The sequence below is a fragment of the Microchirus variegatus genome (assembly GCF_963457635.1).
Source record: "Microchirus variegatus genome assembly, chromosome: 5".
NCBI classification, from domain to species: domain Eukaryota; kingdom Metazoa; phylum Chordata; class Actinopteri; order Pleuronectiformes; family Soleidae; genus Microchirus; species Microchirus variegatus.
In genome coordinates this window covers 22370361-22389504 of record NC_139806.1, presented here as the reverse complement: position 1 = coordinate 22389504, position 19144 = coordinate 22370361, and the positions used below count along the sequence as shown (strand labels likewise).

The 19144-nt window shown below is 37.3% G+C and overlaps 1 protein-coding gene across 1 annotated transcript; it reads right to left on the bottom strand.

Annotated features, from left to right (window-relative positions):
- Positions 1–5853: 5853 nt before the first annotated feature.
- On the bottom strand, positions 5854–17451 carry LOC310926994 (histone acetyltransferase KAT5-like; the record flags this gene model as incomplete). Its single annotated transcript, XM_083889227.1, has 16 exons — positions 5854–7090; positions 8894–8975; positions 9123–9282; positions 9368–9461; positions 10006–10146; positions 10240–10329; positions 10410–10658; positions 10864–10926; positions 13991–14071; positions 14161–14334; positions 14857–15039; positions 15123–15191; positions 16104–16240; positions 16353–16421; positions 17278–17344; positions 17422–17451. The coding sequence occupies 16 exons, from the start codon at positions 17449–17451 to the stop codon at positions 6956–6958; spliced, it is 1824 nt and encodes a 607-aa protein (XP_083745353.1). The 3' UTR covers positions 5854–6955.
- Positions 17452–19144: the final 1693 nt, after the last annotated feature.

Sequence of the window (19144 nt, the reverse complement as noted above, 5' to 3'; positions counted from 1 at the left end):
CCTTTCCTGACTTGCAAAGATCAATAAACTACAGTATCAAGTCCTTATGATATCATATACCATCAGCAGGCGGGAGGGACTTACGGTGAATGTAGACATGTTACACCAGGATCTATATGTTGTCTATGAATCAATGATTGACTTTTCAGAAAATCCAAATCTGGACCCGTGTTCACACAGAGGGATCTTCCCACAGAGTGTTTCCACAAGAAAAGGCTGGAGTAGACACAAAAAAATGTTGAGTCTCAGATTGTTGTTTTAGCAGTATGTGGAGGCGGGAGAAGCCCCCTCCATCCGCGTGTGTGTTCTTGGATTTGTTACCTCTTTAGGACCCTTTTTTTTCTGGCATAAACACTGACCTTGTCGGGAACAGTTGTCCTAAAAACCTGGTCCTAATAAGGCAGAAACTTATTTCTGAGGAACTAGGTTAAGGTTTGGGTTAGGCATTAACTGGTTATGGTTGGGGGTTAATGCATTGTTTAGGCTGTGCAAATGAATGGAAGTCAATGCAGTGTCCTTAAAAGGATAGTTACGTGAACGTGTGTGTGTGTGGGGGGGGGGGGGGGTGCGTGTGTGAACCAGAGCCAACCTCACTCCCCCTCTTAAGGCAAGGAGTAAAAAAAAAAAACTAACATTGTACATTCAGGGACATCACTCACCGTGCAGGATGGACTGTATCTATAGATCTGATCCTTGTTTGCGGTAAAACCGACTGTACCATGTCATGAATAAATAAATAGTAAAAGCCGAAGTATAAGTTGTTGGAGAGGAAAAGTTATTTTGGAAAAATCCCCCCATTTTCCCAGTGACAAAAAAAAAGAGTGCTGTTACGTCATAGGGAGGGGGCTGTGGATCACAGCCTGGGCAAGATGATTACTTCCAGACATAGAGCTGGGGTCTTTATCGTAAACACACACACACACAGAGACACAGACACACAACCACACACACACATCTCTTTCATTCTTTACATTTTCAGGAAAAATAAAAAAATAAAATACTACATATACAAATGGGTATACTTTAAATGTATTGCTAACACAAACGTGTAATTAATATAGTGTGCTGGAATGTTTCTCCACTTCCTGTGCAAAGAAAAAAAAGCTACCACCACACCAACATTCACATCAAACTGTGTGCATGTGCATGCATTTTTTTTTTTTAAAGTATAGACTGCGACCATGTGGAGAGTGATTCTAAGCAGAAACTGTGGAAAAAGTAGAGAGGGGAGACGGACCGAGGGAAACATTGGTGTCAGGTTGTGGGAGAGGGTAAATGATCAGCTCTGGTAATCATCGGGAGCTCTGAGTCACAGCATGAAAACTCTGAAGTGTCTCCCTCAATCAAAAGCGGGAGAAGAAAAGAGACACATTTTGAAGGTAAATGTAGGTTTATTTTGCAACCTTTTTCACCTAATCTAGTCTGATCCAAAGTCACTCTAATCACCATACTGGAAAAAGTTCATGAGCAGAATGTTGGGCTTAATAAGAACACGACAGTGCATAGTTTATCTTTAGTTTAATCTGAAAATTGACTAGTTCACTTAAGACAGCAGAACAAGAAGCTTGATCTTTGTTACATTGTGTTACTGAGCCTGTGATTATTCTGCTGTGGTGTAATGTCCACGGTTGTCTGGGTGTGTTAAGGCAGAGTCAGATTTGTAATCTGAATCCAATTTCAACATGGATTCCACTTTGTGGTTTTCTTGTTATTGAAGCCAATGAATTAAACAAGCAATAAGAAATGGTGCCTCTGTTGCATGATGCGTCTTTATTTCTACCTTTCCACGTAGAACCCGAGGTTCCTGTTCTGTTGCACTGCATTGCTTAATTACAAAACAGAACAAACAGCTATCAAATATACAATATATATATAGCTCACAATCATTTTTATTTTATTCGACCCTTTAAGGTAAGCACCAAGAAAAAAGCAAAGGTAAAATGATTTCTTTGCATTTTTTATTTACTTATGATAACAATAACGACAATCAATATATATACATATATATATATATATATATATATATATATATATACATATATATATATGTATATATATATATTTGACCCTAAACCTGGTTTGCATAATACATAAAGTACAACCTTCAATGAGATATAGTGACTTAAAGTGTGGTCGACCAAATGGTTGAGTAGTACCTTAAAGGGTTAATATTCATTTTACCAGGACCAGGATTGAGATTGCAAATCTAATTTCTAAGGGCATCCCAGTAAACATATTTATGATGCAAAATGAATATAGTGATAATAATAAAAATACTAATAATAATAAACCACAAATAACTAATTATAACTTGATATGAGTGAGTTTGAGACCTCTGTTGTCCATTATTTGTTGCTAGCTAAAGCATTTTTGTAGGACCAAGATCTCATTTAGCTACAGACACCTGTATATAAATCTGCATATATATGTATATATATTGTATACATATGTCCATTATATATATCTCGGGGGAATTTAAGAAGGCCCGGTTATATCAAGGGCCTTTCTGCAAGGAGTTTGCATGTTCTCCCCGTGTGTGCGTGGGTTTTCTCCGGGTTCTCCAGCTTCCTCCCACAGTTCAAGAACATGCGATATGGGGATTAGGTAAATTGGTCTCTCTAAATTGACGGTAGGTGTGAGAGTGTGAGTGAATGTTTGTCTCTATATGTGGCCCTGCGATGGACTGGCAAACTGTCCAGGGTGTACCCCGCCTATCGCCCAATGTCAGCTGAGATTGGCACAGCACCCCCACCGGCGATCCTTGTGTGGAGGATAAAGTGGTAGAAAATGGATGGATGGATGATTTAATTTCCATTGGACTCAGTATCTGTTGTAATTCATACACAATTAAAATAAAGTACTTGTACTGTATACTGTTATTATTATTAACACGCCTTTGACCAAACAGGAAGTCGGCTATTTTAAACAGGAAGTGCCCTCTATCTTTGCTGTACATTGACCGATCTGCACGAAATTTGATAGGTGAGACCAGAAAAACCTTCCTGAACATGTCTGCAAAAGACGACCTCCGTACAGGAAGTGGAACACCCAAAACAGGAAGTAAAGTCTGAAATTGTCCGATCTGCATGAAATTGATATGTGAGACAAGGGAACTTCCCTCAACACGTTTACAGACTCAATAGGAACTCGGCTATTTTAAACAGGAAGTGACCTCTAATTTTGCTGTACATTGACCGTTCTGCACGAAACATGATATGTGAGACCAGGGTCCGGTCCTAAACATGTCTGCAAAAGATGACCTCCCAACAGGAAGTGGAACACATGGAACAGGAAGTAAGTGGAAGTCGGCCATTTTAAACAGGAAGTGTCCTCTAACTTTGCCTTACGTCGCACAATCCCCTCGAAACTTTGAATGGGAGACCGGATGTGTTCGTTGCGCTCGTCGCGATGGCTACATGCGCAGGGGAACGGCCATGAAAATAATAATAAATCATTAATAATCCATGGTCTTTTTGCAGCACAAATGAGGTTAATTGTCCATTTTTGAAGAGAGTAAACTGCAGAGAGCAATTCCCTGCTATGGCTCATCTGCTAGTCAGTCACTTTGTTCATGCAGCATCAGTGTCTTCACGTTTCTCCACACATCAGGTCCATTTCTGTGCGTGCTCATATCTCTTGAGTATCTCATCCCTCGTTTGAGCCTGTAATTTGAACGTTTGTGACATGGAAAATGATTTACACTGCTGCCCCCTGGTGGACAATCACAGTGAAACCCAGCAAGGTCATGGGACTTGTCAACAGTGAAGTCTGAAGTGGCAGTTTTACAGTTGTGTTCAAAATAATAGCAAACATGAAAAGCACAAAATCCTGATAATAATTTTTTCTATTTTTTTTATAATCATTTCCATGCATTGAGAACACTACACGTTATATTCTAAACCATAACATGAAGAAAAATGTATATATGTTTTAACTACTTTACAGAAAATTAAGAAAAAATAATATTGGGCTGTTCAAAAAATAGTAGTGTCTGAATTACAAACTCAAATATTTACTGTATAAATTTAAAAACATGTAGGATTTAGCATCCCTGTGAATCACTAAACTAAAATGTGGTTGTATAACCACTGTTTCTGAGAACTGCTTCACATCTGTGGTGCATGGAGTCAACCAACTTCTTGCACCTTTGAACAGGTATTCCATCCAAAATGATTTTGACAACATTACACAATCATCTGCATTTCTTGGTTTTGCCTCAGAATCAGCATTTTTGAAGTTTTCCATCAGATTCAGGTCCAGGGATTGGGCTGGCCACTCCATAACTTTAATTTTGTTGATCAGGAAACCAAGATGCTGCTTGCTTACAGGTGTTTTTGTGGTCGTTGTCTTGTTGAAACACCCATTTCAATGGAATTACCCATTTCAATGGAATTACCACTTCAGCATAAGGCAACGTGACCTCTTCAAGTATATTGATATGTGCAAACTGATCCATGATCCCTGGTATGTGATAAATAGGCCTGACACCATAGTAAGAGAAGCATCCCCACATCATGATGCTTGTTGCAACATGCTTCACTGTCAATTCAGAGTGAACTGTGGCTTGAATTCAGTGTTTGGGGGTCATCTGCCAGTTGATGTGTACTTTGGCAAATTGTAACCTCGAATATTTTTTTTATTTTTTGTATTTATTCTTCGTGGGGGCTTCTTGCTGATATATTAGCTTCACACAGGCATCTTATTATTGTCACAGTACTCACGGGTAACTTCAGACCGTCTTTGATGACCCTGGAGCTGATCATTGGCTGCGTCTTTGCCATTCTGGCTATTCTTAGATCCATTCCAATGGTAGTCTTCTGTTTCCTTCCATGTCTCTGATTTTGTGTTCCATTTTAAAGCATTGGAGACCATTTTAGCCAAGCAGCCTATAATATTCTCCACTTTTTTATATTCGTTATTCCCTCTCCAATGAAAGTTTTAGTGAAATAACACTGTTCTTCTGAGCAATCTCTGGAACGACCCATTTTGTCAGTTTTTCAGAGAGAAATGCATGTACAACGTGTGCTGGCTTCATCCTTAAATAGGGGGCATGTGATTGACACTTGTTTTTTTCACAGAATGAATTTCCTCACTAATTACTGAACTACAGACTCAGGAGCATGCATACCTTGAAGGTTGGGTTTCTGGATTTTCTATGACTCTACCTACTGGTAAATTATTTGCCATGTAGCGATATAATTTCTACCAAAAACAGCGATTGACCAGGTTAGACATGTTGGACTGATATTACATACAAAACTGTAACTTGAATGGTGCCCTGGGTTAAAACAAAAGCTTTTTTTGTCTTTTTCCTTGATGCTTTTCACAGACTGAACAGAGCAATGACAAACGTCTGATATAGCAACTTTTTACAATCACACACTAAATTGTTTTTTTTGTTTACAGTGTTTCAATATGCTGGTCATGTCCAATGTTCAAATCTCACTCAACCGTTGTCATTTGAGAATATGCTAAATTATTAGCTTAAATGGATAAATTCACAAACATAAAAAAATGTTTAAGGTCTTTTCCTGCTGCGATTGTTCACAATTAATTCACAATTTACATAGAGTAAACAATATTACTCAGACACACTACGTACATTGCACTTTGATGTCTCATTGTGCAGCTTACAGATGATTGACAGGAGCTGAACATTCATCTGATTAAACAAAGAAAATAAACCCACTAACTATTTTAATAGACAGGGAAATTAGAAGCGGAGTTACTGTTGTATTCGATATATTGCACATATGAAATGATCACATCTCAAAAACTATATTACAACTGTAGGGTCAGGATTTTTTTTAATGGCAAACAATGTTCTACTTAAATATTTGTACATAAAATAAATGAACTGCAACTCTTATTTGTCTCTGTCCCTCTTATGAAAATGCAGGCGCTCAAGAGAATCATGATTAACAGAAAATGAGATGAAAGGGTGAATGCAATCTTGAAATTTGCCACAAATGAAATTTGATTCCTTGTACATTTATTTACACACTCACAGTATGAATCACAATGAGTCAGTGATATAAATATAGACTGTTCATCAGTGGGTATTGTTTTGTTTTCAATGCTATTCAAACCTTTTTGACCATGAGGCATTTGTGAAAGGTTTTAAAAGTACATTTTAAAAATAAAATCAATGTAGAAAGTGATGACTGGGTCAGGTTGTTAAATAACTTTTTTTTCTGGATGAAGTTCAAGGAATTCTGTTGGATGTTTACACACATCCAGAAAATCATTTGTTTTGTGGTGTCAAAAGCAGGTCCATGTCTATGTGGTCTGTAACTACACAGACACGTCATCAAATGTTTTACTGTTTCACTGTCGTGTTGAATCTTTCACACAGTAGGTACATTAGGGCTGCAACTAATTATTATTTTCATAATCGATTCGACCGTTGATTATTTTGTCGATTAAACTTTTGGTCCACAAAATGTCAAAGTTGGCGATCAGCATTTCCCAAACCTACAAATTATGACGTTCTCATAAGTCGTTTGTCTACAAACCACTATATATATATATATATAGTTTCAATGATTTATTTGTCGTATTGAGCAAAGAAACCAGAAAATATTCACATTAAGAAAGTGAAAAATTGTTTTTGTTTTAATGACTAAAAAAACCCATCAAAACCGATAAATTGATCATCAAAACAGTTGACAATACATTTTGTAATCATTTGATTAGCGCTTAAGCATTGCAGCCCTAAGGTACAGTATGTCAATTCTGCAAGTGTCACCATCTTTCTTTTGTCCACAAGTATGACTGTATTTTAATGTTCACAATGAAAGATTCTGCACCAAGACAGAGTTTCTGTTCACTGCTTAGTGTCTGATTGAGGATCTTGATGAAACTGCTTCATGAAAACATTTATCTGATCCAACACTTCAACTAAAATCTGCAGTCAGACAGTTGGGTGGGGGGTATGGTCCTGTGAGTGGGGACTCTACCACTTGCCCCTCTTGCTCCAGTCTTTAGGTGTGAAGTGAAGACATTTAGGATCAATGCGCAAATGTCTCTTCTGCATCGCTCTTTCATGTCCATCCACGATGTCCTCTGAAAGAGTCAGGATGTACTGACCCTGCATTCAAGACACAAACAGAGTCACACTCTCATTTGTGAAAAAATTAAACCAAAAATGTAAATAATTAAAAAAAATAATTAAAAACAATGCTTCACTATGCAGACTGTAAAAATTAGAGTATTTGTTGGAGTACCGTTGGAGAATTTAGTATTTTAAATAGCTTGAAATGGATGGCACTAATGTGTTGTTAACAGCGTCATATTTGTCTTCATACGTCTAAAATTACTGTATCAGACTGATACCAGTATGGGCAGTCCATACCAGTCCAGTTTGTCATATAGGTATCATGCCATCCCTAATTGTTTATTTTTTTCTTACGAATAACAACTCGAAACATTGTCGATGGTTCAGGCTTAGTCCAAATTTTCTTGAGGATTTTTTGGGGGATTTTTGGCATGAGATAAAGTGGTCAAATTTGCATAAAATGCTACATTTTAGATTTTTTCTTTTGCGTCTACGTCACACATAGTTGTTACAATTTGAACAGAACTTGGTACAGTTGTTGCTCTCATGATTTCGAACAAATTTCGAATGTAGTTCCATTAGCCCCGCCCGCCCAGAAGTCAGACAATTTGGGAAAAAAATGGCTAGTCTTTTTGAAGGAACTCATCCTAGCACGTCTGAGCTAGCCCCACCAAACTCGGTACATATGTTCTAGACAAGTTAATGAATAGAAGCCGTCAAATAATTTTGTTGCATTCTGACCTGTGTTGGTGGTCAGGATGCAACAAATGCTGGTGACCCTCTATAGTGGAAATGAATGTCAGCGCTGTTTCAAAGGACTTGGAACAACACTACTTGTGGTTGTTTTTTAATAAATAATGTAAGCAACCTTAAGTGTCAGAGCTCATCAACTACAAATTATATTGTACATATAACTACTATGTTGGCTTGCATGATCACACTAATACTGCATCTGCATTTTTCAATTCCTAGTGTGTTTTGTCTGATATGATAATAAATATATAATGCATTGCGATTTATGATCACTTATAATCCAATAAAAGGAACACTTTGGTGTTGGGGATTAACAATTGCTACTTGGTAATCAGTTACAAAAGTAAAAGATATTATAAAACAAAAACTTTTTGAATAACTACTTTGCCATTTGTCTTTTTGATGTTTGTTTGTTTTTAGGGGAAGACATTGACTAAAATCAGTGATTTTATTTTTAAGCCACATCACCCAGCCCTACCTATGAGCATGATGTAAATGGATTGCGAGAGAATGACACACTGGGCTCTGTTTACAGCCTCATCCAAATTTGTGCTATCCCAGCAGACTTTGACCAATCACAGGGCAGTTACGAGAGCGCAAGAGCTCCTTTGGGCTGTCCTACATCTACTCTGTATTCAGGTCACTTCTGTAGAATGATAGGTACTTGAAGCAATAGTAACAACTTTCTACACTACAAATAAACCTATAAATATGGAAGATGAGTTTCAGAGATGGAGAGATTGCCTCAGCTCATTTGTCTTGTATTAAAACATGTCTGCATGTACTCATCTGATGAGAGGAACAGCTGTCACATAGCTGTGATTTGAAGAGTATTTTTAAATGTATTGTTTAACAAACCAAGACAATTTTACCATTTTCCCAGTGATTCTTCCTGCTACAGCTTTAAATAAATGCAAGCCTAGTAAATTATGAATGGATTGAATTGATTCAAAATTAGGATTAAACTATTAGAAAGCTTGAGGTTCCGAGTTTGATCCGATTTTCTGTAACATGCCCCCCTTACAAAATTCAGCTGTTCATACATTATGTACTCAGTCACTTCCCACATAACACTGAACTCACCTTGTAGTAGTTGATAAGGTTGAGGTATTGAAGTGTTGAAATGACATCTTCTTTCTTAACACTGGTGATCTCACTGATTTCACTGAACAAACAAAGGAGGATCAAATTGTTTAGTATTGTAATTTCTACAAATAAATCATATACAAAAAGAAAATGTTTTCTGGTTTGGCAATAATAATTGGAGGGAAAGAACTGTTGTTGTTGAGATAAAATACTAACAGTTACATACTTGATGGTGATCTGTGGCCTTTCTCCATTGTCAGGTTTGAGGTCCATGAGAATTTCCAAAATGGTTTGGGACCAGTATGAGCGATAGGACAAAAGACCCAGGTCAGAAAGTGGCTTCTCAGGAGTGCCCGTCTTCCCTTCCACCTTTGAAAGCTCGTAACCTTACAAACAGCGAGGAGATGACTGTCAGAAATATCCAAACAATTCAAACATACAAATATGAATTAAATGTGCCACTACACTTACTGAACTCAATGAGCAGTTTGCCATAGCCTCTCCTCTGATAGGGAGGTAAAGTCAGGATGCAGGCAACATTATAATCTTCAGTGGACTCTTTTTCCTGCATACAGAAAAAAAAAACAACTACATGAGGGAAACTCTGTTTGGATAGATATCAGTTACTTATCATTAGGTCTGGGTGATATGGGATACAAATCTGATCATCATTTGATTTTGATATATATCATACTATAATTTTAAATTTCTGTAAAGCTGGGTGATATAGCTCATATCTTGATATTTTAAGCGGTATCCCTAAACCTATAAAATTACACACAGGTGATTGCTGCGGGCTCATGAAAGGTTTTCTTTTGAGATGTTTGTGCTTCTCAAAGGAGAGTGACAAAACTTCATTACATTGTTATTACCTTACATTTCATCTTATACTTTGTTTACTTCTTTGTCTTTTTGATGTTAAATAAATGCTATTTATGCGTGTTAGAAACAATGAAATTGCCTATAAATATGGTAAAATTAAAATCTAATTTTGTCATGTTTTTCATGTATTTTTAAATAAATATATATTCAGTGTATTTCAACAATTTATTCAATATAATAAATGTAATGATTATCAATGCAACAGCCTTTAAAACCAGGAAATGTACCTTAGAAAAGTAGCCCACTATGTGGAATCCTTTAGAGTCGTACTCCGTCATTACATAGAAGAGGAAAGGGTCCGTGTCATAATACAAGGTTTTGTGGTCCAGAAAACACTTGGCAAGTAAACACAGGTTCTGGGAATAATTCTGGAAAGATATGATTGGCATATATCAATTAAAAAAACAAAGTAACAACACATTTAAGAGCAGGTAAAATATTTCATATTTGTGAAATATTACTTTGTTTTTCCGGCCATCAATTTCAAAGAAAGAAATGGTGCCTTTGCGGTAGATCTCGTTGCCTGGAGGATGTCTCAGATTACATTTTGTCTGTTGGAGATGACAGAGGATGAGAACTGTGTCCTATGAGCTATGCTGCCACAGATAAACTACACAGTGATGATTCTTACCAAATGTCTTTGGAGACATTTGAGGCTTTTAAGATACTTGAGGCAGAATTCACAGAGATAAAGGATGGGCAGTGTGGTGAGTTCCTGTGGGTACGGAGAGAAGTACCAGGGCTTCAGTCTGTGACGTCCGAGCTCTATACACTCTATGTTTTTCATTCGGGTGACAATGTCATCGTGGCTGCGGTCAGACACCAAACTTCCCGTCATGCGGGGGGCTGTTGGGATACCATCTGAACTATCCTGGGAATCCTGATAAAAAAACAGGAGATTACAACCATTAGACACTCCGGCTGTAGGTTTTTTTTTTTTTTTTTTAAATCACATTGAAACAAAAGCTGCTTGATCATTGGAAAGATAGAACTTAAGTTAGCAACATGTGTAATCACAGTTGAGGCACAGCCAAATGTGGACAGCAACGTACAATCAATGGGCAATAAAAGGAATTAAAACAGACCTCCGGTGGTGGTAGAAAGACACTGCCACTTTGAGGGATGTTATACTGCAAAACCTTTATCATCTAGCAGAAAAAGACAAAAAGCACAGGCTTTTGAAAACTCAAGAGGGGAATAAAACAATTCTCATTTTCACTTGAACAAGTGTAACATTTAGTTGTGTTAGTACATTTCCAGTTTGGGTTAAATGGCAGCCAAAAGAAATACTGCCCACAACAGTACTGTGATAACAGACATGATGCCAAATAGTGAATGAAGAGTAAAGAAATTACAGTTATTTCAAGTGGATTTGGCAGACTGTTTTGTTAACCTTCATGACGATTCCTCTGGCCACTATGTTTGGGAGCATTGGAAGTGCAGCTGCAGCAGTTTCCTCCCTTAAAATAACAGCTGAGCAACTCATGTGGAAAAAGCTTTATGCAGTAAATAGAAGCTCTGACCCATTTGGATACCTTTAGTAAAATTAATGAACTGCCTAGACGTGTGTAAAAATGGGCAAATTACAATCGGCTCTCAAAAAATAATGAAAATAAATTAAAATATATTTAGATAACATTATTCTATATGTAACAATTTTAGGAACTTCATATAATGACATAGCCTTGGAGGAGTGGATTTTTTAAACAGTATTCATGAAACTTGCTTAATTTAACAACACAATTGGTTCCAATACTGTTTTGAGTAATCATGATAAACTGATAAAAGTTGTTTGTGATTGAATAATCAAACATTAAAACTATATCAAAGTGGTAGTTGAAGATTTTTAGAAAACAGGATGGTGTGGTGTGTCGTGTTCTAGATTCCAAAGTTTTAATATACACTACCCTATACTACTATTTGAAGAAGATATGGCCATTTGAATTTAGGCACTCCTCAAACTGCTTTAGGTAGAATTTTAGCCTCAGATTTACACCTTGTGTGAGCGAAGAGACTGTATCGTCATATATACATAGTCCAATAGTCTGGTCTAGCTGTCAGTGACATCTTATATACGTTATCCCACAAGACAGAAAATCAGGGGCGGCCGGTGTATAGGGACGATTTGGGCGACGCTCTCCCAACTAGGAGGAGAAAGAGAATTTTTTTCCTCAGCAATTCCAAAGATCTTTAGTACTAATATTCCTTTCAGCCGTCTCTGCCAGCAAATGTAGTTATATCAGTGTTCCAGACATATTGTCTGTCATTGTCCAAACAGAATCGTCAGATTCAAGTCACGTTTTATGGTTCCGCCTCTTCTGGGGCGATTTGACTGACGTGAAGAATCGCCCAAAAATTCTCCGATTGACTCTAATGTTAAAACATTTTTTCGAAAAACATACCCTCCAATGCATTTTTAATGAGGATTTATGTGCATGCACTAACGTGCTTACGTCATATGTAAATTGAGCAAAGAGAGGAGGGGATAACTTCTCTTCACTTCACGTCTCTCGATAAGTTGTTCATCTCTGCTCGCAGCGCTCTCAGCGAAGCGAAGCTCACCGTTTTAAAAATACACAGAGGATTGTGCTCGTTTAATCTGTCCCAGCCTGAACGGATAAGTACACGTAGTTTGACCAGTGCCACGGAGTTCACGCTTTCATACGTGTTAGCTGTTTATGGCTCGTAGCAGCGGACAGCAGTCATTTGAAGCTACGTTCGTTAGCTTGTTTGCTAACATTGTTGATGTTTGTATCGCTCTGCTCAGGGTTTAACTGCAGGTTAAACTTCACGCAAATCAGACAATCGGACTGTTTTGTGTAAGAGAGTATTGTAAGATGCATTTATCAAAACATCTAAAGATCAAATTCTGCACTTTCCTTTACACTTGATGAATAATTTGACTGCACTATCTTGTCATGTATGTGTGTTGTATGTATCTGGTAAAAGTTGTGAAAGCTCTTGATTCTTGGTCAGTTAATAAATACTTGACTTAATATGCTGCCCCTGTCTTTATGTGGTTGCTGGACACATCTTGTGTCCTGTTTAGCTATTTTACATCATACATTAGATTCATGTAAATAATATTTGTCTATCAAGTTGCCAGCTAGTGGACACAAGGAGGACTGTTAATCACCTAACAAATTGATACTGTCTTGCTTTATGCACCTATTGAATGGGTCACCTTAATCATTATCAGAAAAAATTGCCCCCCCCTGAAATTTTCTTCAGGAGCCGCCACTGCAGAAAATATTGTAGTAGTTTAAACAATGGTTATCAATAGCTGGTCTAGCGACCCCAAGGGTTCTATTAAGAGGTCCCATGGGGTTCCCAGAGAGAAATAAAATGAAATCTTAATATAAAAATGAAAACATTTAAGAGTTAGTAGGATCACATATACATATTTCTAATATGAAATAAAATAAAATACATTTAAGAGGCTCTGTGTTGTAGTGTGGATGGATCAGTCTGCTGTTGAATGAGCTCCTGGCTGATGTGCTAACTCTCACGATAGTTCCTAAATCATTAGCATCAAAGTAAATATGTGTTGCTAAGCTGTGTCATTCACACATTATTCAAGCACATCAGGTTAATCCTTGTATGTGATTTCAAACGAACACGAATTTGCCGTAGATTAACGACGTTAATGAAAACTCACCCCATAACAAGATAGGAGGTTAATAAGAGGCTCGGGCTGCTTTCTTTTCATGGCGGACTTCAAGTCATCATCTCAGAAGTAACTGCTATGTCTGTTCACCTCAATGTGTCTAATTATTCTCATGTCCTGCTATTATCTTTCGAACGCTAAATAATCCTTCTGTTTGATGTGTACAAGATCTGGAGAAAGATTGCAGCTACACGTTGTTTTTAAACTTCCGATACTGTGATTTGAAAAATTGAGTGGCTTCTTTGAAATTTCAACTTGCATAATTTGTAAAAAAAAAAAAAAAATCTCTGATATTTTTGAAAAAATTGGTTGTGGCTGGTCACATATTGTGCTACAAAACTTGTGCTTTCTCATGGTTAACATAGAAAGGAGAACGTGTGTGTGAAAAAGTGAAAACTAAAGGATGACATTTCGTCTGACTTGAGGTGGACTTGTGGTATTGAATACAAAACTCAACATGAATGAATAAAATTATACATCTTTAAAAACAAAAGAGATGGAGACTGACAACTGACAGGAAGTACATGCGATTCTAAATTGGTTACCTCATCAGTTCCCCCACAGTTAGCTTTCCTTTTCCTCCCAGGCTGAGGAGGAGGAATGAGAGGTCTTCGGGCAGTGCCGTTCTATTGTTGTGTACAAAAGAGAAATGACATATTAGGTTGTGAAAAGATTTCTGTTCAAATGCTAAAGAATCCATGAGGATGTTATGTACCGTTGTGAGTGAGGAGAGTTGTTCATGGTCTTCACGGGACTTGAAAGTGTTGGTTTCCCTCACAGCAGGGAAAACGGATGCCTGAGAGGCTTCAGCTGAGGGTGGCAGAGAGGGTGGGGGCGGCGTGACTGGGGATACCTGAGTCACCAAGGCGACAGGCTCTACTTTTCTTTTCTGCAGGGGATAAACTTTGTTAAGAGACTCTGTGAAACTCAGACAGACAATTCAATTCAATTCAGACAATTAACAAGAACTTTAATTTTTATTTCTAAATATTGTTGATTTTAGTCAGACTTGTAGTAGAATTTCAAACTATAACAATGTAATAATTATAAATTAGTTTACTAATTCATAGAGGGTGCCATCTTAATATTACCTGTAATTTGTTCATTGATAGAGCCAGATATAACTAGTTTGATGTTAAGTACACTCTATTTAAACCTGGTATTAAAATACAACAAATCAGTGAACTGCACTGGGTTGCATTGTAACAAAAAAAAAAATTTTTTGTTATTTACCAGTTTTCTTTACCACTGTTAAAATAACAACCACATCAACTTCTTTGTTGTGCCATTTCAATATTGATAATATAATGTATGTAGACAAAGCCAAATCAATATTCAACATTGAATATATATATATAATATAATTGAACATAACATACAACATTGAAAAACAAAAAGACATTCCAGCTACCTTGAAAGATCTGCAGCCAAAATTTGGCTTGTTCACAATTCCAGTGCGTACACCGGACAGACATTTGGATAAATGTTTTAAATCACTTCCAGATTTGTTCTGCACAACAGGATCATCCTCTTCCTTTACTGTGTCATGGTTGTTTATATCTGGATTTCCATGCAGTTCAGTATGACCTGACAGCTGTGTGATCATACGAGATGCATGTTAACACCAGGTTCAAACAAGGTCTCAGTCATTCTGGAATGGGTAAATTCAAGCTGTACCGGAGTGGGGAGGGTTTTGCCTCTGGAGGGAGCTGTGGAAGATTGAAGGTTGGCATCTAGACTCTTCCTCTGAATTGAACACAAAGGAAGAGAAGGGGGTTAACTCAGTTAGACTCGGGGTATAATATTATAAAACCAATTAGTGTTCACTGTACACACTTCTAACTGGTGCTTGGAATGATAAACACACCATTAAATAGTACACCTCCTTTCCTGCAACCCTTTTGTCCTCACAGTAAAAATCCTGAAAAATATCTTCGTCCACAATTATACCAACAATTTCATCATATTTGACAATTATCAGAACAAAGAGACAGTCAAAGAAATACAGACACAAAGAAACCTGACAGGATATATTAATCAGCTAATGATTATTTACATATTGATTAATCTGTTGATTATTTTATTTGATTAGTTACATTTCTCTACAACGTATTCTTGTTTAAAAATCATTCACATTATATGAAACTTATGGAGAGAGATAAAAAGGTGACCTTACGGCCTAAAAGGCGAAGAAATGAAACATTTGGGTGCACCTAAATGTTTTAAAGTTTGGCACACCAGTGCAACCAATGCAAAAAGTTAGTTAGTATCTGCGCTGTAACGGCCTGTTTGAGGATTTCCAGTAAGGATTTTGATTAGGGCTGCAACAATTACTCGAGTGATTTGAGTATCTCCATTACAAAAAAATCCTTGAGGCAAAAACTCCTCCCGCCTCGAGTATTCGTTTAATTCCTATCTCGCGCAGCCTGGTCAGACTCACACTCCTCCAAGCCAGGGTTTTACGGTAGCCAAAATATGCCTGTTTTAGCCGTTGTGAATTTGGTGGAAAGAACGTCAAATAATTAAATCAATGATTAAGGGGCGTGAGCAAACCATGATTGCAACCATGATATAAACCAGTACTCTTTATTGACTGCACTGCTGTTATGTTTGAGGGTATGAGATAATGGTTTACTGGTGTAGTGTAGCAGTACTTACCACTTCTCTTTCTGGGGAACTGGGACGGGAGCCTGGTAGACCATTCTTGGTTGGAGTTTTAGCTTCTTTCTTAGGGAACTGAAGCTTCTTCAAGTCCAACCTGTCTGCTGTGACCCACTCATCCAGACGCTTGTTGACTTTAAGTAATTTTACACAAACAAGAAAAGATTTGCTATAATGTTCCTGTGTCATTTAATTCAGTATATATATCATGTGAATAAAATACGATGGGACAAAAATTATACTCACAGTCAATGTAGTGAACGTAGTAGAGCTTTCTTGCTGTGACTTCCTTTACACTGAGGATTTCTGCAAGTGCTGTAAAAACAGAGACAATTTATGTAGCTTTCAACAAACTAGGGCTACAAAGGTCACATTGTTCACGATAACACCAGTATAAATCAATAAATTAATGCAACTTAAAAAAAAAGCAGTATCACATTATAAATAGCATAGCTGCATGTTGTAGGGCTGGGCGATATGGACCAAAACTCATATCTCGATATTTTTTGCTTGAATGGTGATATGCAGTGGTATGCAGGTACACATTGCAGTGAGCTCATGATTTATCAATGTTGGGATTACAAAGGGATCTTGAGATTTGTTTTTCTTCTAAGCCACAAATCTATTTGAGAACTGTAAAATGAGCGGACTGATACACACACTTTTACTTTTACTACCAACAACAAAACACTGGCTACAGATTTTAAGATGAAACAAATTATTGTATCACTTGGATTGCAATGTTGGACTTTAATTTCTTGGTGCATATTCCAAAAAAAGATGTTAGATTACAGAGGTCATATGTAAATAATATGTTGAGATGTTTAAACCCCGCTTTGTGTCATTGAGATGTCAACTGTCTTTATTGTGATTTACTTTCTTAATCTCGCCAAAATGAATTGATCAACAACAATAAGGTTTAGCACAAATCTGGCATTATCAGTGAGTTAGCTTTTGATTCCTGCAGTTAAATATAATTATATTCCTGGCCCTCGGCAGGTCATTACTTGTTAGATGTAACAGCGGATCATGAGGATTTGAAATTGACACCAGACACCCTGGGTCCATGGGTCTGCTGATGTATGCTCTCGCCAGTGGCCGGGGATCTCGCTAACAACAGCTAAGGTTCGCCACTTAGCATTAGCTTAGCACTAGAAAAACAAATACTTACGCCATTCGTCCTCGTGCTCTTGATTTTTACGAAGAACGGGCAGCCTACAGCCCTCGACAACCTCGACCTGTAAAAAATAATATGGTGTTACCCCATAGGAGAACCACTGACTGCAAAATAAAATAGTATCTTTCAGTAACCTACCGACGATGAGCAGTCCGCCATTTTCGTCATCAGTATGAGCAAGATAGCAGCAGCAGGGTGTTGTGGGAAAATGCCGGTCCATGCCAAAGAGAAACCAAAAAGCAAGATGGTTGCGTGAGGGATGAGCGGAAGTGGGGAAATCAAACCGGAACGCCGAAAAGCAGCAACACTTTACATTAAAGCGTTACGTTTATTTTCAGTTTGGCCCATCAGTAGCCGGGGCGCTTGCATCTGAATAATTTATTGTATCTTTTACATACATATGGTACGCTAGTTAGGTTTTAGTTTAGTTTTCAGTTTATCTATCAGTTATTCGACCGTTGCCGATTTTTTATAAATCTCCCTTCTGGTGGGCTTACTACGTTGAAGTAATACACCGTAGTAAGAAATCACGTAGAAAACATGTATTTATGCAAAATGGATGGTGCGAGTCTTGGTGTGTTTTTCTTACTGACCAAAAATGGGAATTGTTGTCTTTATTCATGTTGTGCACGGACGTCTTTGAGTGACGGACCGGAAGTGAAAATCCAAGAGTCAGACCTCTCTTTTTCTTCCTTTTTTAAAAATACAAAAGTAAATACATGCAAAACAAACACATGCATTAGTGAACACATACAATATAAATAGAGGAAATATTACTTAGCCAGGGTTAGCTCATATGTTATTAAAAAGAAAAGGAGGACCACACGTCTACAGTCGTAATTGCCTTTTTGTTGTTAAAGCCAGAGAAAGTAATATAGTGCACAACTTCATGGATAAAAAGGACAAAGTGAGTTTTTTTTTTTACCATTGAATATACATTGCCAACAGGATTGATTAATACATGTATAATGAAATACACATTCTCTTTACTTTGAGTTTTATAAAAACAAACAAAAAAACGCATTCTCCCATAATAGAACTAAGTCTTTATAAATGTGATCAATGATAAATTTAAGTTACGCCAAAATGATCTGGTGTGTGAGCAACACCAAAAGAGGTGCAAAACAGTTTCTGGATGGTCTTCACAAAATGAACAGTTTGTATTTATGTCCCTTTTAAATTTCGTCATATAATGATTAGCAGGGTAATATCTGTGAATTATTTTAAATGACACTCCTTTCACCTTGTTTGCAATCAGGTATCTGTTAGGAATCAACCAAACTCTTTTCCAGTCATATTGTGTATAAATCTATTCCAATAAAAGATGACATTAGAAATAGACACAATTTCTTTCTGAAACAAGGCACGATTGTTCTTATTATTTCGAGGAAGATAAGAAAAACAGATTTGACCAACAGGTGATTCAGCCACAGCGGGGAGGGAGGCAGGAGTTGGTGGAGTTCTGCCAGAGCATTATTGTGACTGATGGAATGGCGTCAAATATGATTGCAAATTCTCAAGACGTAACTGGAATATTATGTGTCAAGAGAATCTCTCTTTAAGAAAAAAGTCGCCCCTTTCCGTTAAATAGCTGGCCCACCAGCAGAATTTGATTCTGTACCCAGACTTGTTTTTATATAAAATATCTCTGTTATTCCAAATCAGATATGTGTGAGGTGAGAGACCAAGCTAAAAGAACCTGCTTATGAAAATTGGATAGTTTAACAGGGAGTTTGTCCACTTTGTAATTGCAGTTCAAGCTAAAGTTCAGACTGTTCTGAGTTGTGACACAGACCACCAAAGCGAGAGAATATTGGAATAAAATTCCACATTGAGATTGAGAGGTGTTTTAGGAAATGTT